General features: G+C 40.8%; 2 protein-coding genes across 4 annotated transcripts; one reads left to right on the top strand and one right to left on the bottom strand.

Moving 5' to 3' along the window:
* Nucleotides 1-284: 284 nt before the first annotated feature.
* On the top strand, nt 285-13634 carry LOC307032334 (uncharacterized protein). The gene is made up of 5 exons (XM_079670221.1): nt 285-496; nt 2808-3494; nt 4363-4524; nt 6155-6358; nt 7611-13634. The coding sequence occupies exons 2-5, from the start codon at nt 3466-3468 to the stop codon at nt 9889-9891; spliced, it is 2676 nt and encodes an 891-aa protein (XP_079526347.1). The 5' UTR covers nt 285-496; nt 2808-3465; the 3' UTR covers nt 9892-13634.
* cyp17a2 (cytochrome P450, family 17, subfamily A, polypeptide 2) lies at nt 4437-26286 on the bottom strand. 3 transcript variants are annotated; one of them, XM_079670230.1, is made up of 10 exons: nt 19694-22343; nt 17492-17612; nt 17009-17147; nt 16316-16545; nt 15972-16058; nt 15387-15599; nt 15040-15206; nt 14631-14734; nt 14305-14525; nt 4437-4559 (listed from the first exon to the last, which is right to left on the bottom strand). In XM_079670230.1, the coding sequence occupies exons 1-10, from the start codon at nt 19912-19914 to the stop codon at nt 4536-4538; spliced, it is 1527 nt and encodes a 508-aa protein (XP_079526356.1). In that variant the 5' UTR covers nt 19915-22343; the 3' UTR covers nt 4437-4535. The 3 variants fall into 3 exon arrangements, with proteins under 3 accessions (XP_079526356.1, XP_079526357.1, XP_079526355.1); XM_079670231.1 differs by lacking the exon at nt 4437-4559 and adding an exon at nt 26207-26286 and having other exon boundaries at nt 13050-14525; nt 19694-19838; XM_079670229.1 differs by lacking the exon at nt 4437-4559 and having other exon boundaries at nt 13050-14525; nt 19694-22342.
* Nucleotides 26287-26319: the final 33 nt, after the last annotated feature.

The following is a 26319-nucleotide window of genomic DNA, read 5'->3' as shown; positions in this document are numbered from 1 at the left end:
AAATAAAAGCTTTGCAATCTGCTAATTATTTTTTTTTCTATATTTATATATCGGTTGTATGCATTGTATAAAAACGAACCTATGCTGTATTTTATATAATTTTAGATTCACGTCTGGTCTATTTCATTGTTCAGATTATTAAAGTACATTTTGCTGGGTTTTGCAAACATATGTATTACACATAACTAAATCGAAGGTTTTTTATGGGGGAAATAGCACCCATCTTTCACATCGATCCTGCTTTTATTTTGAATTCCCCCCCTCTCACCAGGGCGGAAATGAGTGCTGCGGCTTTGCTTGCTTCACGAGCCGCTGGAGCTGATGGCGGCTGGCGGAGGGAGAGGAGGGAGAAAGAGAGAAAGAGAGAGAGGAGAACCGAGAGGAGAGAGAGAGGAGGCCGAGCACCGAGCACTGAACACCGACCCCTGCTCCCTCACCAGGCCGAGCACCGAGCACCGCAGCCCGGCACACAGACGCGCAACACCCCGGTGCAGCGGTGCGTTGTTTTTGTTTATTATCGGTTCCAAAAAGGGGGTGGGATTTCACCGGAGGGTCGGTGTGCAGGTTGTGCATGTACACACTGTTAATATATACTATATCTAGGGTGCTGCAATGTGTGTATTTGTATCATAATGTGTGTTATTATACATGTGCAGTGTACATATATGTGTTTTTTTGTTATCAGAAGCGTGTATTTTGGGGGGTTTGAGGGGGGCTAGGGCCCGGATTCAACAACAGTCCTTATTAGGATTGCACCGTACTTCCTACTATAATTAAATACCACTGGTGTATCTGACTGCTGTGATGGCGTTTTAGGGCCAATGGAGAGTTAACAAATGAAGTAGAATTGGAGCCACACTGTAATATCATGAGAAAAAACTACATAGAGTGCAGTTGTGATTTTATTGAATTATTTTCAGATATAAAATCTATAATTCATCTGGATTAAAGGGATATTCTTGTTTACTTAAATGGGAAATCAACGATAAAAAACATTTAAAAAATATTCTATATGTATGTATTTATATCTGAGATGACAAAATATTACACATACCATCGACAAACACAATCTGATATATTTTGGTATTAAAGTCATAATTTATTTTAAAAAACGATTTGAAATTTGCACGAAATAAGAGCAAAAATATGAACAAATTCAACATAAAATAAAATATGGTCTGAGATGACAAAATAATACATTTGCAAGAAAAAAACCTGACATTTCTCTGTATTAAAGCCATAATTTACAAGAAAAAGTCTGGATATTTACAGAAATAAAACACATTCCCTCAAGATTATGAGTTGATTACTTTGAGAGTAAAAAAAGGAAAATCCAACGTTATTAAAGCCGTCATTTAACGAAAATAAACTCTGATATTATCTGAAAAGTGGCAAATTCTTGCCTGTTTTAGACACTCACTTTTGGATATTCTTTGAGGTTGAAATAACACATTTTCAAATGAAAAACAAATTCTCCAAGATTAGGAACTTAATTAGCGAGAATGAAATAGGGAAATATCTTCAGAGATTAAAGTGGAAAATTCGCAAACTAATTTCGTAAAATAAAAACCAAACATTTGCTCAAAAAATCTCAAAATATTATGAATTAATGTCACTAATTTACGAGATATATTTTCTTAAATTGGATCAACGACACCACGTGCTGTGCATTCAGATAATAGTTGATAAACAAATCAAATAATACGTTGTGAAGGGTTTTTCAGTTAGGAAATCCTGGTCATTTTAGCCTAAAATCAAAACGATTTATTACATATAAGCTACTTAGATGCAAGGGGTATAATAGGAATATTGTAGGTACCGTTATTTCTATTATATGTATATTTGAGTATCAGTGTTATATATTTAAGTGTGTGTTGTGTTTACTGACCCTCACACTGTCCTTTATAGTGTTTCCCCAGTGTGTGTGCTGGACCTCTTTACAGACCACCTACGTTTCCTGCAGTGTGTGTGTTTGTTAGTGTGTGTGTGTGTGTGTGTGTGTGTGTGTGTGTGTGTGTGTGTGTGTGTGTGTGTGTGTGTGTGTGTGTGTGTGTGTGTGTGTGTGTGTGTGTGTGTGTGTGTGTGTGTGTGTGTGTGGTGTGTGTGTGTGTGTGTGTGTGTGTGTGTGTGTGAGTAAAGCCTTGGGATTAAGGACATCTCTGCAAAGTGAGGGTCGTTCCTCTTGTTGGTTTAATGTTCAGGGTTTCCCTTACTTGTCAATACTGGCTTTAAAAATAACATGTTTTTTAAACGGGTAATTATTTGTATTTAAAGAACTGCACTGATTTAATGGTGAATTTGGCAAAAAGCCAACATAACAAAGTATTTGAGTTATTTATTTGTTGAGTAATTCTCTCTATGTGGATGCAGATGATGCCAATCTTTGAATATTTCTTTACATTTCAAAAAATATTTCAAACCTTTTTCCTGACAAACAGCTGTGTGCAATTCAAATGCAAATAATAAATATAAATTAAAGAATTCCAGAAAAAAGATCTCTGTTTCTGACAGGATCTTCAGGGGGGCACAAGGACAGGGAAGTTTTGTTTTTTTATGTCGGACTTGAATTTGTTTTTGACCCTCTTTAAGTCAGGGTCTTGGATTGCACACTGTCGTTAACAGTTCTTAGAAGTACACAAAAACAAGCGTGTGCGTGTGTGTTGTGGATAGAGAGGCAGCTTTGTGTCGGGTTGTGGTTTGAGTTCTGCAGGGGTGAATATCAAACAGGCCTGTAGTAGTGTGTGTGTGACGTGCTGTCTTGTTGTCTGTCAATAAACTATTGTCTTTTCTCTCTCTCTCCGATGCAGGACCTCGTTAACCGTCATCCCGTCTCGCTCAGAAACTACAGCTGCAGTTCTTGTAGTATTTAGTTGCAGTAGTCAGCACTTCTACCTGTGAAACATCAGAGGGGTTTTAGTCAGAGAGGTGACCTCTAAAGTGGATTACAGCAGCTTTAAAGTCTTTAAATTGAAGCATTTTGATGCTAATGAGCCTGGAAAGACTAGCTTAGCTTGTTAGCTTGCAGGGGGTTCTACATCCCTTCATGTTTGTTGTCTGAAATCTGACAAAACTGGCAGGGTAGCAGCTCCTTCACTGTGAACATCTCTAAAAGAAGGCTCTTAAAAATGTAGATTATCTTAATTATTAAGCTACTTGCAGTTATCAGATAACAGCTAGTGCAGCAGTTCCAAACCAAACACTCTTCAGAAAACAAATTCAGATTTTGAAAGGAAAATGTAGTTGGGACTTGGACCACAGTGAAGTGTTTGGCAAGCTAACGGCTTGTTAGCGGCTAGTGGTGAGCGTGCAGCGGTGGCGCGGGGCTAGCTCCGGGCAGAGCGGGGGTGCGATGGAGTACCACTCTAGTGGCAGCCTGCCCCTGCTGGGGAGACCGCGGTACTGCCCCGGAGCTAACGCTAACGGAGGCTACCTGTGTGAGACGGGACACTGCTGCGGGGAGACCGGATGCTGCACCTACTACTACGAACTCTGGTGTAAGTGGGTTTTACTGTGTTTCAAGTAAAGTAAAGGAACTACATTAAAGTAAAAATCTAATGTTGGGCTATAAAGGAACTACAGCACGTTCACATGACTTCACGTCACCACCGCTAAGCTAAAGGAGGCTAATGTTGGGCTATAAAGGAACTACAGCACGGTCACATGACTTCACGTCACCACCGCTAAGCTAAAGGTGGCTAATGTTTCATTTGCAGCGATGAAAGTAAATGTATTCAAGTACTGTACTTAAGTACACATTTGAGGTACTTTACCTTATTTGGTATTGATTGAACCATCCAGCATTATACTTAAGTAACTGAAACCATGAGTGGGTTAACAGATAATAATATAAACATTTTTGCTAATAACTGTTTTGTTCAAAAATATTTAACAGTTCCAGCTTCTTAAATGTTTTGACAGATTTGCTGCTTTTGCTTTTAAATATAAAACAATATTTAACAAAATGTTGAGTTTTTCCTGAGTAAGTTTTATTTGTTAACATTATATTTATTGGGTTTTTTTTAACATAGAAAGAACATACAGTCACACATACATACATTAACACATTGGAAACACTCCCCTCCCTCAACATCTAACATTCAGGGAAACCTCACAGATTGAAATGAAACACAATAAATACACATCAGATAAAGTAAAGGATGTGAAACAATAATACAAAACATATATATGAAAGAATAGCTCGTTTCTATATTTAGAGATAGTTATTACTATTATTATGATAATCGGCATTATTATTATTCCTTATTCTTGTATCAGTGTTTGATCGCGATCTTCATAAATGTTCACTTACTTTCACAGTACTTGTATTCCTTATACTCAGTACGTTAGTATGTTTGTGTTCAGGGTTCTGGCTGCTGTGGACGGTCCTCATCCTGTTCAGCTGCTGCTGTGCGTATCGACACCGAAGAGCCAAACAGAGAGTCCAGCAGCAGCAGAGACAGCGAGAGATCAGCCTGCTGGCGTATCATGGAGCCAACTCATACCCATCCTCCATGCTGGACCTCAGTAAGACCCTGTCAACCTGTGATGACTTTAGTGGCCTAAAAACACAGAGAAGTTATCGCAGATTTAAATTTTAAAAATCAACAGAGCAACACAATAAAACAGATCAACTGCAAGTAAATACAATTGAATATAAATAGTGCAGTAATTGGGATATAATATATTAGATAAATAATTTGTAAGTTGCAAACAGATGGATGTTCTTTTGAAAAGTTCAGGTGTTTAACCGTCTTATGGCCGAATAGATAAGATCAAAAGTACTTCGATCGATCCCTATTTGGGAAATGTTTGCGTTGCAGCAACATAAAAAGACAAGGCATTGTGCATGAGAGAAATTAAAAGACTAGAAATAAACAATTCAAAATGTAAACATCTCAAATAGAAATAAAATAGCATTTAAAAAAGTAAAAAATATACATGTGGAAATACTAATTTACAATAACAAAATATAAGGCAGGATATTATAAATACATTAATTGTGCAAGGAATGGATTATTAAATATTAGATTGAATATAAATGTAAAAGTCCAGTTGGAGCAGAGAGTGCTCTTCCAGCCAGAGGAGATTTGTTATACAGAGTTATTGCAGTCGGCAGGAATGTTTTCCTGTATCGGTCCTTGCTGATAGATACATTTCAAACTCTAACTTGTACCCATCTTGATACTTATACGATCTGTTACATGTGATTGCACCATCGGGAATGCTTGGAATTTCGCTGTACTCTGTGCAATGACAATAAAGGAGTCTAATCTTATCTTGGTTCCAGAGATGGTAGAAGTACACACATCCTTTACTCAAGTAAAAGTACACACATCCTTCACTCAAGTAGAAGTACAGATACTCGTGTTTAAAAATACTCTGGTGAAAGTAGAAGTACTGACTAAACTTCTTTACTCAAGTCAAAGTAAAGAACTTTGAAATGTACTTCAGTAAAAAGTACCTGTTTTAAAGAGTACCTGACCTCCCTTTATATAGAACAATAATGTCATTGTTAGCTAATGAATGTTTCCATGGTGACCAACGGCAACATGACAACGTTTTCATTGGTCCCTCTTCTTTAGAGAAGACCAGGAAATGATGGATACACGGATCGTGTTCAAATCAATAGGCACGCAATGACTCTAAATAATAATGATCACGCCACCAAACACACATTCAGACTAAAGGAACCAGCCTGTTTGGAAAATGAGAGAAGTAGAAAGTACAGGTATTTGGGTTCAACATGTAAGAAGTAGAAAGTACAGGTATTTGAGTTCAACATGTAAGAAGTAGAAAGTACAGGTATTTGTGTTCAACATGTAAGAAGTAGAAAGTACAGGTATTTGTGTTCAACATGTGAGAAGTAGAAAGTACAGGTATTTGGGTTCAACATGTAAGAAGTAGAAAGTACAGGTATTTGAGTTCAACATGTAAGAAGTAGAAAGTACAGGTATTTGGGTTCAACATGTGAGAAGTAGAAAGTACAGGTATTTGGGTTCAACATGTAAGAAGTAAAAAGTACAGGTATTTGTGTTCAACATGTAAGAAGTAAAAGTAAAAAGTTGTCAGAAAAATAAGTAGTGAAGTAATGTACTGATACCAGAAACATGTACTTAAGTACAGTAACAAAGTATTTGTACTCCACTTGTTCCAGGTTTCTTGGCGTCTCTGAAGCTGCCGTCCTACGAGGAGGTTGCAGCTCAACCCTCCACTCCTCCCCCTCCATACAGCTCGGTGTTCACCACCCCTCGTTACCCTCAACCCCCAGAACCAGCGACCCCCATCTGCTCACACAACACGACCCACTCCTTCATCGCCCGCTCAGCGACGGACCCTCCTCCCTCAGCTCAGACAACAGGTAACAACGATGCTAACTGTGATGGAAACTTCTGAAGCAATGGAGCCGAGACTCAGAGAGACACAGGGAGAGCAGGAACTTTGATGGCACACACTGATAGTTTATTAAAGAGATACCGCCGGAGAATTTGACAAGACATGTTCTGCCGCCACGAGGTGACACTGCTACTTCCTAACCAATTCTGAAGATCTCGTCTGCAGTTCTAGCTTTTAACTAGTTTGGAGTGTAATAATTAACATTCCTCATCAGCGAGACTAAACAAATATGAGCCCTGAATCTAACTAGAGCTGTCGTCCATAGAAAATAATGTGCGCCAGGGAACCTACGTTGCTGAACAATGAACTACCTTATGGCAGCTTGTGCTCGGTCATAAACAACAACAATGATCCCAAGCTCTTCCTCCTTAAAGGCCCTGACACACCTACCCGATTTTGGGAGTCAGAGGCCGTCAGTAGCAGTCGGGCATTCGCGGCGCCCTACTCAGGTTGGTGTGTCCCGCACCGTCGTTGCTTTACGGCACATTTTCACACCTCCCGCGGCCGATTCAACGAATGACGAATACACACTACCGCTGCCTGCCGGTAAGGACAGTTAATGCCACTCGTTGACTGAAGTCTTTGCGGTGTGTTCGTAGGTGGCCGACGCAGGCGACGTAGCGGAACGTAAAAGTCGGGACGCCTTCGGTACGCGTTCTTTGGTCTCAGGTTGGTGTGTAGCGGCCTTCAGAGAGATAGCAGCAAAACCCAAGGCCGTAGACCCATGCCGTGGGAAAAGAGAAAGGAGGAAACGATGAACTGTGTCAAAGGTTTAAATAGCTAAGCAAATGATTCCCCGACACTAACGATAACTTAGACAATGTTATAACTTACATTGTTGTTGTTGTTGTTGGGGACATTTTCCCATCAAATTGGAAACCTGATATTGGGTTTTTCACGCTCACTTGCATAGTGTTTTAGTAAACCAGACAACAGAGCAAGATGACCCGACTGCAGGGAGCATAAGAGGACGAATATATGACATAAATAAACAAATTGAGAGACATACAGAGTCAGCAAGGTGCAATATATGTGACTATATAAAAAGGTTGTATTAGATATCGGATGCCTTTTTCTACAATGAAAACACTCAATCATACGCTCCTCTCTCCAGTCCATTTCTTGAGATATCTACATTATTATTACACGACAGAAGCTATTGCTACCTCATCATTTCATAAATCTCAATGAATAATAAATGTATATCTTCCCTTCAGCTCCAGTTGTTCCTGCGACTCCTGCTGCCCGTCCTCTCCATGTAGCTCCTCTTTATCGGCGGCTGTCACGTATGAAACCGACACCAGTCACGCCACGACGCCCAGTGAAGCCCCGCCCCTAACGCTCGACGTCACCATGGAGACCATCACAGCCGCAGCATCTCGTTTGGAGATCAACGAGACACGAATTCTGGTTTCTGAGAGGATGTTGGGCTCCGTGGCCGTTGAGATCGGAGATGAAGACGCTTCCGGAGAACGGGAATCTGTTGTTGACTCATCGATTCCCAACCAGGATGTTACGGTGGCGGTTGTTACCATGGCGGCCTCCCCTCTGACCTCCCCCTGCTTAGAGGTGGTTATTCCTGTTGGAGCTACATCTTCCATCATGCAACAGCTTGACCTAGCCCCATGTACCCCGACACTCAGCACCAGTAATACTTTCCCTAGTCCAAGTGAAGTCCAAATAATAAGCATTGATGGTCAAACTGATGAAAATATCCTTACCCCAAAAACCACCTCATTGTCGGGCCCTTCTACCCCAACAGCTAGCACTTCTGACCACAACCCTGATCCAACAAGAACTTTTGATACAGCCAACATTCCCAGTAGCCCAACCTCAGCACCAGGATCAGATGTTGGAATGACTTTGGCCTTGATAAGTGAAGCGTCTAATCTCCCAAGCCAGGACCCAAATCCTAGCCTTGTGCCAATCCCAGCACCTTCAAACCTTCCCCAAGCCAGAGTACCTTCAACCCAAGCTCCAGAACCAGTTCCCACAAACCTAAGCCCCTTTACAGAACCATTACCCATAAGCCTTCCCCAAACTCCAGACCCTTCAACTTCAAACCTTAACCTAGTTTCAAACCTACAACCTAAAACCACCATAGTCCAAGAATGTGAATCTAACCCTATCCTAAAACCAGTACCTGCAAACCTTACCCTTGCGAACCACACCCCGGATCTAACAAGAACTTTTGATACAGCCAACGTTCCCAGTAGCCCAACCTCAGTACCAGCATCAGATGTTGAAATGACTTTGACCTTGATAAAAGACGCAACTAAATCTCCAAATCCAGACCTAAATCCTAGCCTTGTGCCAATCCCAGCGACTTCAAACCTTACCCAAGCTCCAGAACCAGTACCCAAAAACCTAAACGCCTTTCCAGACCCAATGCCCACAAGCCTTCCCAAAACTCCAGACTCTTTGCCTTTAATCCATACCGCAAATCCAAATCTACGACCTAAAATCAACATAGCTCCAGACTGTGAATCCAACCCTATTCTAAAACCAGTACCCCAAAACCTTCTCCCTCCTACAGAGGCACCTAAATTAGCACATTTACAGATACAAGAACCGTCACCTGGGTCACCTGGATCACCTGGGTCACGTCTAGCCTTGGTTCCTCCTAACCCGACCTCAGACAAGAACCCAAACCACGGTTCTGTTGCTATTCTGGTTTCTTGTCAAGATCCAGCCCCAGAATCCGCCGATGTAACGGCTCAGTCGACAGAACAAGACCTTATCGGTCCGTTGCCATCAAATATCCAGGCTGGATTTAGTTCTGGATCTTGTACAAGTGTTGGTTCTAGAACAAGTCCAATATCGGTTCCTGCTCCAGTGCTTACGTTGACGACACCTGCATCCTCCCCTTCCTCTTGCCCAGCAATAACTATAGAATCATCTTGTACACCTGTAGCCCTCTCCCCATCCTCACCCCTTTCCTTGTCTTCAACTTTTCTCCCGGCCCCAGCTTTACTCCTGGACCCCCTCACTGCAATGCACCAGTCCAACAAAAGTGGATCTTCTTCTGGCCACGCCTCCTCTCTTTCCCCCTCGCCTCGTGCTACCCAGTCTCCGCCGAAACAGACCTTATTTTCCCCCTGTGTGGATATCTTTGAACCGGGACCTCCAAACTGGGAGGACGGGGAGGACGACCAGGAAACCGAGGACAACGACGATGAGGAGGATGAGGACATGGGAGCGGATGAAAGCCAGTATAGACACCGGCGACTTACCGGTGACTCTGGCATCGAGGTGTGTAGGTGTCGGGTGGAGGATGAGGATGAGGAAGAGGAGGAAAAAAAGGAGGATGGGATTCGAGAAGGAGGTGGAGAAAGGGATAAAAAAGGAGGAGGAAATGGTGATCTTCATGACAGTGTGGACTGTCCGGCACGAGGTCAGATCAGCACAGGGGAAGGACTTGTACTGTGCACCTCCACCGATACTCCAATATCTGAGGAAGGCGCCTCTGAAGTCGTCATTGTCGTGGAGTCCGTGTGATTGACAGGAAGTGGGCGGAACAAACCATTCATCATCCAGGCAAGGGTTGAAGTTAATGATGGCCTTCACCCCTTAGAACTGTTATTTGAGATTGTCCTGATTGATGATTGTGATTGCGGTTACGTCATATGATGTTTGTTCGGCATCAGCAAAAGGTGTCGGACTTTAGGAGGAGATTCAACAGGATGCTCACGAGGGAAGGTTTTAGTCCGATGTGGTTTGGAGGTTTCTGCATGGAGAGGCATTTTCTTAAATTGCATCCAGGGTTGATAACATTTTACAAATACTGCACTACAGCATTCATGACATACTGGGGTCAAGGTTAGGCCAAAATCTAAGTCATATTTACAAATGAAAGATAGCAATTCTTCTGAAATTCAAAATTACCCTAGGTGCAATTTTATTGGAGATAACCCAATCTGTCCACCCATAGTATTTTACCCTAACAACCATTTCTAATATTATACTTGCGTGGTCCGATGACGCTTGCTAGATGTAAACATCATTCCCCTTATCTACGTCTGTCCAAATGAGACATGTTCCCCAGAAATGACGTTTTCTTTCTTGCGTTTGTCGCCAACGATTAAAACTTAAAATAGTCTAGCAGTAGACACCTGGCTTGTCTGGGGCGATGACGTCTGGTTTTGAAACAAGTCAAACTGTCCGCTTTGGACACGAAAACCGACTAATGTGGGAGGATGATTCACTCTGACTGACAGAGGGACGACTGATTCATCAGAAAGCTTACTTTTGATGTACAAGTCAGTCAAGGGAAGGGAAATGAGGGAAACAGTTTCTCGGATTTGACGTTTTCATGACAACTTGATCCTGTATGGAAGATTTCTAGGTTTTTTCCTGTGCGTCAGTGGACAAAAGCTTTTTGCATAAATAGGAACGAACAATAGACACTTTTAGACAGAAACAAAGCCCCAAACAAAAGGGATGTGAGTACGTCATCGCTATCGTCTTTGTCTCTGAATTTGAGGACGGATACAACAAAACGTTGTAGAAAGCAAACAATCTAGAGTCTTATCTCTAAAATATTCCCTTTCCGCATCCATAGCCATCTTCCTTTTTATCATTCAGAACCCTCTATTCTGATGGAGGAATCAACAAAGTCAAGCTATTTTAGGACCCAAAATGACAGTAATCTGAATCGTGTTAAAGAACTGGAGAATATATAATTTATTTTAAGGACTTATGGACGTGTGGATATCAATATTTTGTGACAGAAAGACATAAAGGTAGAGTATATTTTGTCAATGATAGAAAAAACATTTTTGTTGTACATGCTGGTCCAATTAGTGAAGAGCAATATTTTTCATCAGCAAGAGTCTGTATATAAATGACGCCCCCTAAAAAAAAGAAAGAAGCTAAAGCAATGTATTGACAAGTTTTGGTAAAAACTTACCCCAGATATAAGTGGACTTTAACTTTAAATATAACTCACTGTTTCCAAACCGCTCTGGAAGAACTAAAAATGCATCTAGAAATGAAAGTTTTCAACAAAATGTGAGACTTTCACCCAACAGCAGTGCAATGATTGTAAGTCATTTCCAACACACTTCACGGAGGAATGCCAACACACATTTGTTAAGCTCTATAAGTGGTAGGAGTCAAAATGAATGTGATGATAATACACTGACAGTTGGTTGTACATTTTGGTTAAAAAGTTAATATAAATGTACAACAAAAAAAGGCAGGAAAACAAGATGAGGAAAACTGCATTGTTATAGCAGGAAGTATTCTCAAATCTTTAAGACTAAAAATACCCCTACAAGTTAAATGGAGTGCGAAAATGTTCTGTTTTTACCCATTTCACGTCACCTTTCCTTACATCTGCTGCCACAAAGTGCACTTCTTACAGCCATTAATGTAAGCTGTTTCAGTTTCAAGTTTACCAAATGTGTGTTGGTCCAAACCAGACGTCAGACTGTGTCGGAAGAGTCACCAGAGAGTAAAGTCTGACCTTTAGCTAATGAGAGACTGAGTGTACCGAAACCTGAAGTGTTCAAAGAAACAGGAAAATCATATTGGAGGTGGATATCATTAACTCAACCTTCTCTTCTCCTAAACCTTCAAAGTCTGACCCACAAACCCTGTTTCCATGCTGCATCCCAACCGGACTTTACTACCCATTTCTTGCAAAAGGACGACGGGTTTACCTTTGCAGACAATGCTATGTTGGACCTCCTTACGACAAAAGCAATGTCCTGCCATAGAAAAGGACTCGAGGGGACTTCAAATGGCAGCAACAGAGCGCACAGTTTCTACGTCTAAATCTGGGTGTTTTGGTAGTCAGATTGGAAACCAACGTGCACAAGATTGGATTCACACGTGGATGGATTCATTAATCCAATCTTTTGTTTTTTAAACCTATTGCGGAGCTGAATTCACAGAAATATGGTTCTGAGCAAACGTGGATGTCAAAGAGAGCACAAGCAGATTCCTACGATGGCGGATCGGAATCGAAAACGACACCTTCGATTGAGTCTAGGCCGACTAATCGCCTGTTGACCGTAAGAGTTCGTAGAGGCTTAAAGGACCTTTTCTCAAGGGTCATACCTAGCCATTGATGTTGTGGTTGATGGTGTTTTTTGTTTACCTGAACTAATAAGGTTATATATCTCCATGGTTAAAAGAGTGCCATTTCTACTTGACCACTGTTACTACTTAGCATTAGATGGAGCGGCTCTCGCTCTGCGTGGGTGTGGACTTTCGACCTGAATGACTGGGAAAATGTTCGGTCCAAAATCTGTCTGTTGTAGCTCGAGTTCCCAAAGGCTCTGCCGCTCTAAAATCAGCCTTGTGAAAAAAGGGACATTTCCGCCAAATAATGTGGGATTTTACCCAAATGTCCTTACAGAGATAGGAGGTAACTTACAGATAGATCCTTGGAAAATTACCCTGAAAACGAGGCTGATGTTAGGGCGTTTAAAGCATTTGGAAAACTCCTATTTATTCTTTTTTGTTGAGTCAAACCGGGGCAAGTTTTTCATCAAATGTTGGTGGACAAAGAATCTCTGATATATCGTTTCACACTGACTGGATTCACATTGACAAGACGAGATTCCTGTGTGTTTGGTAAATTATTTAGTGCATTTAATTAAAGATTGGTAAAGTCCCCAAATGATCCAAAAAAATAAAAGGTTCAAGACTTATTTGGGGAATTTTTACCACAATCTCTTACGGTAGCTTTGGAAAACTAACTAGCTTTTTTTTTTACATAAATCATCATTTGGGAACGTTTTTAACTGATGCTTAATTACACATTTCTTGAGACACAACTGGTCCTGATGTAATGTGAACCCAGTCACACAATTCTGGCCTCATTAAATGTCTTTAAAGAACTTCCACTTGTTCCACGAGGATATTGGATTTAGCTTCACCTGTGGTGTTTGACAAATTATTTAATTTACTAAAAGCGTCCGTATGTTCCTCCGTCTAAATAATGTTTTTATCTCGTTTTTTCTTGTCTGCTGTCCTTCCTGTTTGCATGAGGTTTCCGTCGGAGGAGTGGAAGGAAGCAGAGGAGAGACTGGTCTTTAAAATCCCTTAATATTACGATGATAACAATGCTAATTATTAGAAATACTAAATTATTAGTGAGTGTGTATGTGTGGATGTATGTGTGTGACCTAACTAAACCAGCCTGTTCTAAAAGTGTGTGAAGATATACTGAATAAAAACTGTCAAATCTACTAAAAGTCTGTCTTTATTCACTGGTACTAATAATTACAACAAAACTGGAGATTAATCATTATTTATTTATTAAAACATTATTAATGTGAAGTTACACTCAAAAAACAAAAAAGAAGTTAATCATAAAAACATAATATGTATATGGCTTAAATCTAACTTACATTTTCTTTCAAATTACAAGTGAATCATTTAAACTAGCTTAGCATTAGCCTAGAATTAGCTTATCTTTTGGGCAAGATGTTTTAATTTTTGGTAATTATTAAATGTTTAAAAATTGTTATAAGTAGAGGATTCTCTTCAGACATTTCGCTCTTTCTATCGTTCCGTTAAACTCTTAATAGATAACATTTGGTAGAAAAAATAACAAGCTAACTTTCTCTAATTTTACCGTAAATATGTTGAAAATGATTGTCGACCAATAATGTCCTAATCTGAAAATGCTACTTTTTGAATAAATGGAGTTATAATAAAACAAAATGTGCCGTTTTCATGACCTATTACAAATTATATTTTATTATAATCAGAATAATAAAGGAGTATTAGTGTGCATATTAACACAGTCATAGTTTAAAGTACATTTTCATGTCAGCATTTAAATGTTAAATCATGTCAAATTTGATCTTAACCGCAAAATTATAATTTTATGATTGTAAACTACGCCCCCTTTCACTAAGCCCCGCCCTCCCACCCCTCCCTGGGAGTAACCACGACCTTATAAGGCAGCGGCTGAAGGACGACGCCCAGTCGCCCCTGCAGGTTGGGCGGGGAAGCCCCGTCCGGCAGCTTGAAGCTCATTCGCTGGAGCAGAGACGACAGGAAGAGGAACAGCTCCAGCCTGGCCAGTGATTCGCCGACGCAGACTCGAGGCCCCGCCCCGAACGGCATGAAGCAGGGGGGCGTAACCCGGTGACCCCGGTCGTCAAGGAAACGGTCTGGAAAGGCGGGAAAACGAAAGGTGAGGAAAAGGCGGAAGGTGGTGTGTTCAGGTGCATTTTTTAAATTAGGATTTTTTCGATTAGTTATTTTTTGTGTTTTACCTGGGTTAAAGAGGTCCGGTTTGTCCCAGTGTTCGGGGTCGTGGTGAATCGCCCACATGTTCACTAAAACTCGAGTCCCACGACGGACCGGGTGACCTCCAATACTACGAGAGAGAGAATGTTTTAAACCTTTCTGCAGCTTATAGCTATTTCCATTCTTGTTAGAACAAGGAAGTTATTTCCTGACAAATGGTCACAAAAAATGGCTGTTCTTCTGATAAACTCATGCAAAAGTTGACTGTAGTTAAAGAAGTTCAAAAGACAACCAGGCGGCGGTAAAATGTTTAAAAAATACATTTAAAAAGTCTGAAAGAAAGTGAAAAAAAGTGAAACATTTAGATTATTCTATTTGGGGTGTAGGATTTACGGTGCAGTATTTAAGGTGTAGGATTTAAGGTGTAGGATTTACCTGCTGTCCGTCATGGCGGTGTGTGGGATCAGCACTGGACTGACCGGTCTGATCCTCATGCCCTCATTGATCACACACTCCAGGTACGGCAGCCGAACTCGGTCCGACACACACACCGGACGCTCGCCCAGCTGCTCGTCCAGCTCTGCTTGTACCCTGCGCTGCACCTGCACCACAAGTACCTTTACTACACCGAGAATACACACACACTACACTGAGAATACACACACACTACACCGAGAATACACACACACTACACTGAGAATACACACATACTACACTGAGAACATACACTGAGAATACACACAGTTACAGTTCAGATTACTGCAGTATTGGTACTCTCTGACCTGGGGGTGGTGCAGTATGAAGGCCAGGATCCACAGCAGCGTGGTGGATGTGGTTTCCACACCGGCCCCAAACGCCTCGGCCGCCGTCATCAGGACGTGATCGTCTGTGATGCCCCCCCCCTCCTGATGCCCCTCCCCCTCCTGATGCCCCGCCCCCTGACCCTGCAGCAAGGCATCCAGCAGGTCCCGGGGGGGGCCGTCACTCAGGGACGCCTGCAGGAGAGTTATTACAATACAGGATTTAATTTAGGTATTTGCAGATACAGTATACGCACACGTTTGTACATACAAAAGTTATAAAAATTAAAAGGATAAAAACTATTTTTAAAAATCAGTTTAAATGGAAGCAGCTGCAGGGACATGAAGTGCATATGACTGTTGGGTCTGCTGATTTTTATATTTTTTATAAATAAAAGTAAATTATGAAAAAAATATTAAAAATATATGCAAAATAATAAAAACAATAATACAAATATTTTTAAAAAAACTTTAAATACCCTTTAGAAAACAATAACCCTATATTGAATATATTTCAACATTACTCCGAACATTTTATTTATAAATTGTATCATCAGTTCCTGTCACCTTGTGCTCTTCCAGTTTGCGGGACAGCAGCCGGTCTCTGACGGCGATGCAGTCCTTCAGTTTCCTGAGACACCTGTTGGGAAACACCTGAGAAACAATGTGTGTGTTTGAAGTAATGAAAGTTAGAATGTCATTAAAAAGTTGGGACATTTTTTATAATATTATATATAAATATTTAAAAAACATTTTTAAATGAAAATATGTTTTTAAATGAAAATATTTTTTTAAATGAAAATATTTAAGAAACATTTTTAAATGAAAAACATTTTTTTAATGAAAATATTTTATGAGGGATTTTTTTCTAAAGTTTAGAGTTATTTTTAGAGAGGGTCTACTTCAGGCACCTTGATCCAGGGGTAGATGTCGAGCAGCCCCCCCCCGGCGATGGTCTCCACGATGCCGTCGTTGTACTGCATCACTTCCTGCAGCTCGGCGTCGCCGTGACAATACGTTGAGCTGAACACCAGCGTGCACACCACGTTAGTGACAGCTCTCGTTATCGCGGGCGACGGGTCGAAGCCCCGCCCCCCTCCTGACAACAGCTCCAAACACAGGTCGTCCACCGAGGACCGGACTAAAGGAAACACATAATAAATATATATAAAAACAAGTATTATTATTACATCCAGCTGGAGGAAGAGATTACACTTTAAGGTGTATTCATCTTTAAAGGAACCAGAGCAGCAGACTTGTTTTTGTCAATTTGATTTGATATTAAAAGTCTCACATCCTGTTAGTGAATTGTCCCCTTGACCGTCAAAGAGGAACAATTCTTAAATGAAACTTAAAAGACTCGAGACCGTTACGAGTGAAACAGATTGGAAGGAAGATAATGTTCCTGTCATTACCACTTGATACAAAACCCACTAACACGTGTTCACAGATAATTCAAAACATTTTCACATCTGTTCAGCAATAATGCAAATAAAAGACAGGTTTTTTTGTTAAATATACAGGAGTAGTATCGTATTATTTTTCATGCATTATTCTTAATTCTGCAGTATTATGGTATGTCCTGCATTAATGCTGTTCTGTACCGATGTCCTGCAGGCGTCCGCTGCCCTCCCCGAACAGAGTGAAGGAGTCGTGGACGAGGCGGCGGTGCATCTTCCAGAGAGGAGAGAAGTCTGAGAAGGCAATGTCTTTCCCCCCCCGGGTCAACAGGTCCGTGGTCACCTGCGAGGGAATAGAGATTTTTTAATAAAAAAAAGTCTTGACTGTCATTTATTCAGTATATTGTTCTTTATTTCTGGGGTCTTTTTTCTGTATTTATTCTTTATTTTTCCTTTTTTTCCCCAGTATTTTTTCTGTAGCAAGGACATGTTTTAAAAATAAAATAATTTGGGAAAATGTTGGTCTTCCTTTGAAAGTTAGGACAGTATTAGTAAAGTAAACCTTTTTAAGAAGTTATGGCCTTTTTGAGAAAAAATGTGGATATTTGTACAAAATTAGGACTTTTTAAAGAGACTTAGAATATTTGTATAATTAAATTGAGCACTTCTTATGAAGCCCCCCCTCACCATGAAGGGCCTCCCGGCGAACTCCCTCCCGCGCTGCAGCAGGACCTCTCTGGCCTCCTGGTGCCGGTTCAAGACCACCGAGAGGTGAGGGCCGAGGAGCAACGAGAACACAGGGCCGTACCTCAGGGAGAGAAGGAGGAAAGCTCAGAGGAAACACTGAAATAATGCAGAATTCTTTTTGAGAAAGTACAGAAATAATACACAATATATACATGAATTATATATAAACAGAAAATAAATTAAAGAAGAAATTAAATAAAACAGGAGAATAGAACAGCTGATAGAGGTGTTATGGTTCTATGTTCCTGTTGGATCAGCTGATGGAGGTGTTATGGTTCTATGTTCCTGTTGGATCAGCTGATGGAGGTGTTATGGTTCTATGTTCCTGTTGGATCAGCTGATAGAGGTGGTATGGTTCTATGTTCCTGTTGGATCAGCTGATAGAGGTGTTATGGTTCTATGTTCCTGTTGGATCAGCTGATGGAGGTGTTATGGTTCTATGTTCCTGTTGGATCAGCTGATAGAGGTGTTATGGTTCTATGTTCCTGTTGGATCAGCTGATAGAGGTGTTATGGTTCTATGTTCCTGTTGGATCAGCTGATGGAGGTGTTATGGTTCTATGTTCCTGTTGGATCAGCTGATATAGGTGTTATGGTTCTATGTTCCTGTTGGATCAGCTGATAGAGGTGTTATGGTTCTATGTTCCTGTTGGATCAGCTGATAGAGGTGGTATGGTTCTATGTTCCTGTTGGATCAGCTGATAGAGGTGGTATGGTTCTATGTTCCTGTTGGATCAGCTGATAGAGGTGTTATGGTTCTATGTTCCTGTTGGATCAGCTGATAGAGGTGGTATGGTTCTATGTTCCTGTTGGATCAGCTGATGGAGGTGTTATGATTCTATGTTCCTGTTGGATCAGCTGATAGAGGTGTTATGGTTCTATGTTCCTGTTGGATCAGCTGATAGAGGTGCTATGGTTCTATGTTCCTGTTGGATCAGCTGATGGAGGTGTTATGGTTCTATGTTCCTGTTGGATCAGCTGATAGAGGTGTTATGGTTCTATGTTCCTGTTGGATCAGCTGATAGAGGTGTTATGGTTCTATGTTCCTGTTGGATCAGCTGATAGAGGTGGTATGGTTCTATGTTCCTGTTGGATCAGCTGATAGAGGTGTTATGGTTCTATGTTCCTGTTGGATCAGCTGATAGAGGTGTTATGGTTCTATGTTCCTGTTGGATCAGCTGATAAAGGTGTTATGGCTCTATGTTCCTGTTGGATAAGCTGATGGAGGTGTTATGGTTCTATGTTCCTGTTGGATCAGCTGATAGAGGTGTTATGGTTCTATGTTCCTGTTGGATCAGCTGATAGAGGTGCTATGGTTCTATGTTCCTGTTGGATCAGCTGATAGAGGTGTTATGGTTCTATGTTCCTGTTGGGTCAGCTGATGGAGGTGTTATGGTTCTATGTTCCTGTTGGATCAGCTGATGGAGGTGTTATGGATCTATGTTCCTGTTGGATCAGCTGATAGAGGTGTTATGGTTCTATGTTCCTGTTGGATCAGCTGATGGAGGTGTTATGGATCTATGTTCCTGTTGGGTCAGCTGATGGAGGTGTTATGGTTCTATGTTCCTGTTGGATCAGCTGATAGAGGTGTTATGGTTCTATGTTCCTGTTGGGTCAGCTGATAGAGGTGTTATGGTTCTATGTTCCTGTTGGATCAGCTGATGGAGGTGTTATGGTTCTATGATCCTGTTGGATCAGCGGATAGAGGTGTTATGGTTCTATGTTGTTATGCAGCAGGTTGATTGTTCTCTCTGATCTAGCTGAACACATGGGTCTGGGGTAGAGATCTTCAGATTGATTGTAGCATCTGAACCGTTCGCTCAGACCGTGGCCCGTGACATGTCTCGTGAATTCTCCGGCCGAAGCTCCAATTAAAGCGTCAGTGTTTCCATCAGAGCTCCAGCTCTCCTCGTGTCTCTCTGAGTCCTGACTCCAATTGCTTCAGAAGTTTCCCCCACATGTATTAGAAGAGATACAGAATGAAATACACAACATGCAGAAAGAATACAGAAAAATACACACAAATTAAGGAAAATATACAGAGAGAAACGGAGAAATTAAAGAAAACATTTAAGAAAAATTGACAAGAAATAAAAAAGCCACAGAAAATGCTTTGAGGGTTTACGCTGAGATGTCCTCTTACCTGTGTCCCAGCTGGGTGAAGAGCAGGTGGGGGGGGAGACCTCCTCCCATCCAGGGGAGGCTGCCCAGCAGGGGGAGAGAGGGGAGAGAGGGGAGAGAGCCAGGAGCCGAGGGGCGAACGAGGAGGAGGAGGAGGAAGAGGAAGGCTGCACCAACGAAGAAGAAGAGGATGAGAGAGGAGGGGAGGAGAGGGGAGAGAGAGGAGGCGAGACGAGAGGACATGGTGAGGAAGTGAGGAGAGAGAGAGAGAGGATGCTTATATACACACTGTCCAAGGTCTGAGAGAGAGAGTGTGTGTGTGTGTGTGTGTGTGTGTGTGTGTGTGTGTGTGTGTGTGTGTGTGTGTGTGTGTGTGTGTGTGTGTGTGTGTGTGTGTGTGTCAGCGTTGTTGTTATCAGCTGTGTGTCAGAGGAGAGAGAGACGTCCCGACACACACTTTATTTATTTTTAAATCGTTTTTTTATGTTTAAAGGTTTTATTTATATTTACATTCTTAATTAAGCTGTTTTTTAAAACACATTTATTGTTATTAGTTTTCATATATATTTTGTTAATATCAAAAGGTATGTTTTTATTTATTTACATGTTCTATATGTTAAAGTTATATTTAATTTGTTTCATATCTTTCCGTTTTTTTCTGTTTTTTTCATAGATGTTTTCTGTTTTAGTTGAGAAATAAATATGTATTATCAGATTAGCTTCAATTTGACAGAAATAGTTATTTTATGTTTTGTTTTTATAAAGTGTGAGCGTTTCAAAGCTTTAGCTAAGTTTAAGGAGACTTCATTCAAAGTTAGTTTTCTCAGAAAGGTTTTTTTTGTATTTAAAGCTATTATCATTGTTTCACTCCAAAACACACACCACTAAACAGTCAGAGGGAGAGGTGGATTGTGGGTAATAAAGGTGGCATGTTTTTTTACTTTGAAGAGAAAGCTGCAGATGACAGAAAATGAAGGACAAACTGACTGTGTGTGTGTGTGTGTGTGTGTGTGCGTGTGTGTGTGTGTGTGTGTGTGTGTGTGTGTGTGTGTGTGTGTGTGTGTGTGTCTGTGTGTTGGGTGGAGTGTGTGTGGGCGAAGTAAGAGACACTGTTGCCATGGCGCCGTGCCACCTTCTGCTCCCTCCACCTGTTATAAATCACTCTCTCACACACACACACACACACACACACACACACACACACACACACACACACACACGTTACAGCTGCAGTTCCTCTCCTGGCCGCTAGAGGCTGCTCCATTCTTCATTAAAGTGAACAGGAAAAACTTTGTGATTTTCTTCTGGTATTTAAATTAAGTTAAAGAGACTCTATTATGCTTCCTAAACTACAGCAAAATAACACTTTGATTAATAATCATTCGTTTAGAAAATAATCTGCAGAAGTATCTATAATAAAAACGAATACTTAGTTAAAGTTGACGTTACATGTCATGTGTTTGAACAGTGGATTATTTGAGTCCTCATGTGACCTCATAAGTAAACCCTCTGCAGAGACATCAGATCTTAAGGAGGAGTTATTATTATTTGTGAACATAGTTATTTATAACGAGCAGACATTTTGTGAGGTTCTCCAGTTTCAGCACCACGGACAGCTCTGCACACACACATGCATAATACTGTATATCATTATATATAACATCATATTAATATGCATGTATAGGCATTTAAATATATCACTGCTCCACGTATGACATTCCTGCACGTGCAACGTCGCCCGTGATGCTGTCGCCATGGAGACGAGAGGAGATTGAGCGCAAGCGTTATGTAAAGAGGAAGTGAGGAGCTGCAGATTAATGAGCATTTATCGTTATTGTTTTTAACCTATTGTTCTCCTTTCTTAGGTCGTGTATGACAATGTCAAGACTTTCACTTTCTGATTCTGCAAAATAAATACTCTGAGGCAACAACAACTATAACAACAACAGCAACAACAACGGCTAAATGCATGCATTATCTGTATTAAAGAGTCCTTGATGTTCAGGTGTATATCAGTATGTAATGTCTCTACTTTAAAGAGTCTTTTCCTGCTGATGTTCAGGTGTATATCAGTATGTAATGTCTCTACTTTAAAGAGTCCTCTCCTGCTGATGTTCAGGTGTATATCAGTATGTAGTGTCTCTACTTCAAAGAGTCCTCTCCTGCTGATGTTCAGGTGTATATCAGTATGTAGTGTCTCTACTTCAAAGAGTCCTCTCCTGCTGATGTTCAGGTGTATATCAGTATGTAGTGTCTCTACTTTAAAGAGTCCTCTCCTGCTGATGTTCAGGTGTATATCAGTATGTAGTGTCTCTACTTTAAAGAGTCCTCTCCTGCTGATGTTCAGGTGTATATCAGTATGTAGTGTCTCTACTTTAAAGAGTCCTCTCCTGCTGATGTTCAGGTGTATATCAGTGTGTAGTGTCTCTACTTTAAAGAGTCCTCTCCTGCTGATGTTGAGGTGTATATCAGTATGTAGTGTCTCTACTTTAAAGAGTCCTCTCCTGCTGATGTTTAGGTGTATATCAGTATGTAGTGTCTCTATTTTAAAGAGTCCTCTCCTGCTGATGTTCAGGTGTATATCAGTATGTAGTGTCTCTACTTTAAAGAGTCCTCTCCTGCTGATGTTCAGGTGTATATCAGTATGTAGTGTCTCTACTTTAAAGAGTCCTCTCCTGCTGATGTTCAGGTGTATATCAGTATGTAGTGTCTCTACTTTAAAGAGTCCTCTCCTGCTGATGTTCAGGTGTATATCAGTATGTAGTGTCTCTACTTTAAAGAGTCCTCTCCTGCTGATGTTCAGGTGTATATCAGTATGTAGCATCTCTACTTTAAAGAGTCCTCTCCTGCTGATGTTCAGGTGTATATCAGTATGTAGTGTCTCTACTTTAAAGAGTCCTCTCCTGCTGATGTTCAGGTGTATATCAGTATGTAGTGTCTCTACTTTAAAGAGTCCTCTCCTGCTGATGTTCAGGTGTATATCAGTATGTAGTGTCTCTACTTTAAAGAGTCCTCTCCTGCTGATGCTCAGGTGTATATCAGTATGTAGTGTCTCTACTTTAAAGATTCCTCTCCTGCTGATGTTCAGGTGTATATCAGTATGTAGTGTCTCTACTTTAAAGAGTCCTCTCCTGCTGATGTTCAGGTGTATATCAGTATGTAGTGTCTCTACTTTAAAGAGTTCTCTCCTACTGATGTTCAGGTGTATATCAGTATGTAGTGTCTCTACTTTAAAGAGTCCTCTCCTGCTGATGTTCAGGTGTATATCAGTATGTAGTGTCTCTACTTTAAAGAGTCCTCTCCTGCTGATGTTCAGGTGTGTATCAGTATGTAGTGTCTCTACTTTAAAGAGTCCTCTCCTGCTGATGTTCAGGTGTATATCAGTATGTAGTGTCTCTACTTTAAAGAGTCCTCTCCTGCTGATGTTCAGGTGTATATCAGTATGTAGTGTCTCTACTTTAAAGAGTCCTCTCCTGCTGATGTTCAGGTGTATATCAGTATGTAGTGTCTCTACTTTAAAGAGTCCTCTCCTGCTGATGTTCAGGTGTATATCAGTATGTAGTGTCTCTACTTTAAAGAGTCCTCTCCTGCTGATGTTCAGGTGTATATCAGTATGTAGTGTCTCTACTTTAAAGAGTCCTCTCCTGCTGATGTTCAGGTGTATATCAGTATGTAGTGTCTCTACTTTAAAGAGTCCTCTCTTGCTGATGTTCAGGTGTATATCAGTATGTAGTGTCTCTACTTTAAAGAGTCCTCTCCTGCTGATGTTCAGGTGTATATCAGTATGTAGTGTCTCTACTTTAAAGAGTCCTCTCCTGCTGATGTTCAGGTGTATATCAGTATGTAGTGTCTCTACTTTAAAGAGTCCTCTCCTGCTGATGTTCAGGTGTGTATCAGTATGTAGTGTCTCTACTTTAAAGAGTCCTCTCCTGCTGATGTTCAGGTGTATATCAGTATCTCGTGTCTCTACTTTAAAGAGTCCTCTCCTGCTGATGTTCAGGTGTATATCAGTATGTAGTGTTTCTACTTTAAAGAGTCCTCTCCTGCTGATGTTCAGGTGTATATCAGTATGTAGTGTCTCTACTTTAAAGAATCCTCTCCTGCTGATGTTCAGGTGTATATCAGTATGTAGTGTCTCTACTTTAAAGAGTCCTCTCCTGCTGATGTTCAGGTGTATATCAGTATGTAGTGTCTCTACTTTAAAGAGTCCTCTCCTGCTGATGTTCAGGTGTATATCAGTATGTAGTGTCTCTACTTTAAAGAGTCCTCTCCTGCTGATGTTCAGGTGTATATCAGTATGTAGTGTCTCTACTTTAAAGAGTCCTCTCCTGCTGATGTTCAGGTGTTTATCAGTATGTAGTGTTTCTACTTTAAAGAGTCCTCTCCTGCTGATGTTCAGGTGTATATCAGTATGTAGTGTCTCTACTTTAAAGAGTCCTCTCCTGCTGATGTTCAGGTGTATATCAGTATGTAGTGTCTCTACTTTAAAGAGTCCTCTCCTGCTGATGTTCAGGTGTATATCAGTATGTAGTGTCTCTACTTTAAAGAGTCCTCTCCTGCTGATGTTCAGGTGTATATCAGTATGTAGTGTCTCTACTTTAAAGAGTCCTCTCCTGCTGATGTTCAGGTGTATATCAGCATGTAGTGTCTCTACTTTAAAGAGTCCTCTCCTGCTGATGTTCAGGTGTATATCAGTATGTAGTGTCTCTACTTTAAAGAATCCTCTCCTGCTGATGTTCAGGTGTATATCAGTATGTAGTGTCTCTACTTTAAAGAGTCCTCTCCTGCTGATGTTCAGGTGTATATCAGTATGTAGTGTCTCTACTTTAAAGAGTCCTCTCCTGCTGATGTTCAGGTGTATATCAGTATGTAGTGTCTCTACTTTAAAGAGTCCTCTCCTGCTGATGTTCAGGTGTATATCAGTATGTAGTGTCTCTACTTTAAAGAGTCCTCTCCTGCTGATGTTCAGGTGTTTATCAGTATGTAGTGTTTCTACTTTAAAGAGTCCTCTCCTGCTGATGTTCAGGTGTATATCAGTATGTAGTGTCTCTACTTTAAAGAGTCCTCTCCTGCTGATGTTCAGGTGTATATCAGTATCTCGTGTCTCTACTTTAAAGAGTCCTCTCCTGCTGATGTTCAGGTGTTTATCAGTATGTAGTGTTTCTACTTTAAAGAGTCCTCTCCTGCTGATGTTCAGGTGTATATCAGTATGTAGTGTCTCTACTTTAAAGAATCCTCTCCTGCTGATGTTCAGGTGTATATCAGTATGTAGTGTCTCTACTTTAAAGAGTCCTCTCCTGCTGATGTTCAGGTGTATATCAGTATGTAGTGTCTCTACTTTAAAGAGTCCTCTCCTGCTGATGTTCAGGTGTATATCAGTATGTAGTGTCTCTACTTTAAAGAGTCCTCTCCTGCTGATGTTCAGGTGTATATCAGTATGTAGTGTCTCTACTTTCAAGAGTCCTCTCCTGCTGATGTTCAGGTGTTTATCAGTATGTAGTGTTTCTACTTTAAAGAGTCCTCTCCTGCTGATGTTCAGGTGTATATCAGTATGTAGTGTCTCTACTTTAAAGAGTCCTCTCCTGCTGATGTTCAGGTGTATATCAGTATGTAGTGTCTCTACTTTAAAGAGTCCTCTCCTGCTGATGTTCAGGTGTATATCAGTATGTAGTGTCTCTACTTTAAAGAGTCCTCTCCTGCTGATGTTCAGGTGTATATCAGTATGTAGTGTCTCTACTTTAAAGAGTCCTCTCCTGCTGATGTTCAGGTGTATATCAGTATGTAGTGTCTCTACTTTAAAGAGTCCTCTCCTGCTGATGTTCAGGTGTATATCAGTATGTAGTGTCTCTACTTTAAAGAATCCTCTCCTGCTGATGTTCAGGTGTATATCAGTATGTAGTGTCTCTACTTTAAAGAGTCCTCTCCTGCTGATGTTCAGGTGTATATCAGTATGTAGTGTCTCTACTTTAAAGAGTCCTCTCCTGCTGATGTTCAGGTGTATATCAGTATGTAGTGTCTCTACTTTAAAGAGTCCTCTCCTGCTGATGTTCAGGTGTATATCAGTATGTAGTGTCTCTACTTTAAAGAGTCCTCTCCTGCTGATGTTCAGGTGTTTATCAGTATGTAGTGTTTCTACTTTAAAGAGTCCTCTCCTGCTGATGTTCAGGTGTATATCAATATGTAGTGTCTCTACTTTAAAGAGTCCTCTCCTGCTGATGTTCAGGTGTTTATCAGTATGTAGTGTCTCTACTTTAAAAAGTCCTCTCCTTCTGATGTTCAGATTTATATCAGTATGTAGTGTCTCTACTTTAAAGAGTCCTCTCCTGCTGATGTTCAGGTGTATATCAGTATGTAGTGTCTCTACTTTAAAGAGTCCTCTCCTGCTGATGTTCAGGTGTATATCAGTATGTAGTGTCTCTACTTTAAAGAGTCCTCTCCTGCTGATGTTCAGGTGTATATCAGTATGTAGTGTCTCTACTTTAAAGAGTCCTCTCCTGGTGATGTTCAGGTGTATATCAGTATGTAGCGTCTCTACTTTAAAGAGTCCTCTCCTGCTGATGTTCAGCTATCTCCTCGTCTCCTCCATCTTCCCTTTGCTGCCGCAGTGAAGGAAACCCTGCTCCTCTCAGCTGTGTCACGTCACCTCCC

Source organism: Notothenia rossii, assembly GCF_949606895.1.
Source record: "Notothenia rossii genome assembly, chromosome: 3".
In the NCBI taxonomy this organism is placed as follows: domain Eukaryota; kingdom Metazoa; phylum Chordata; class Actinopteri; order Perciformes; family Nototheniidae; genus Notothenia; species Notothenia rossii.
This window is presented reverse-complemented; position numbering and strand designations above follow the sequence as displayed.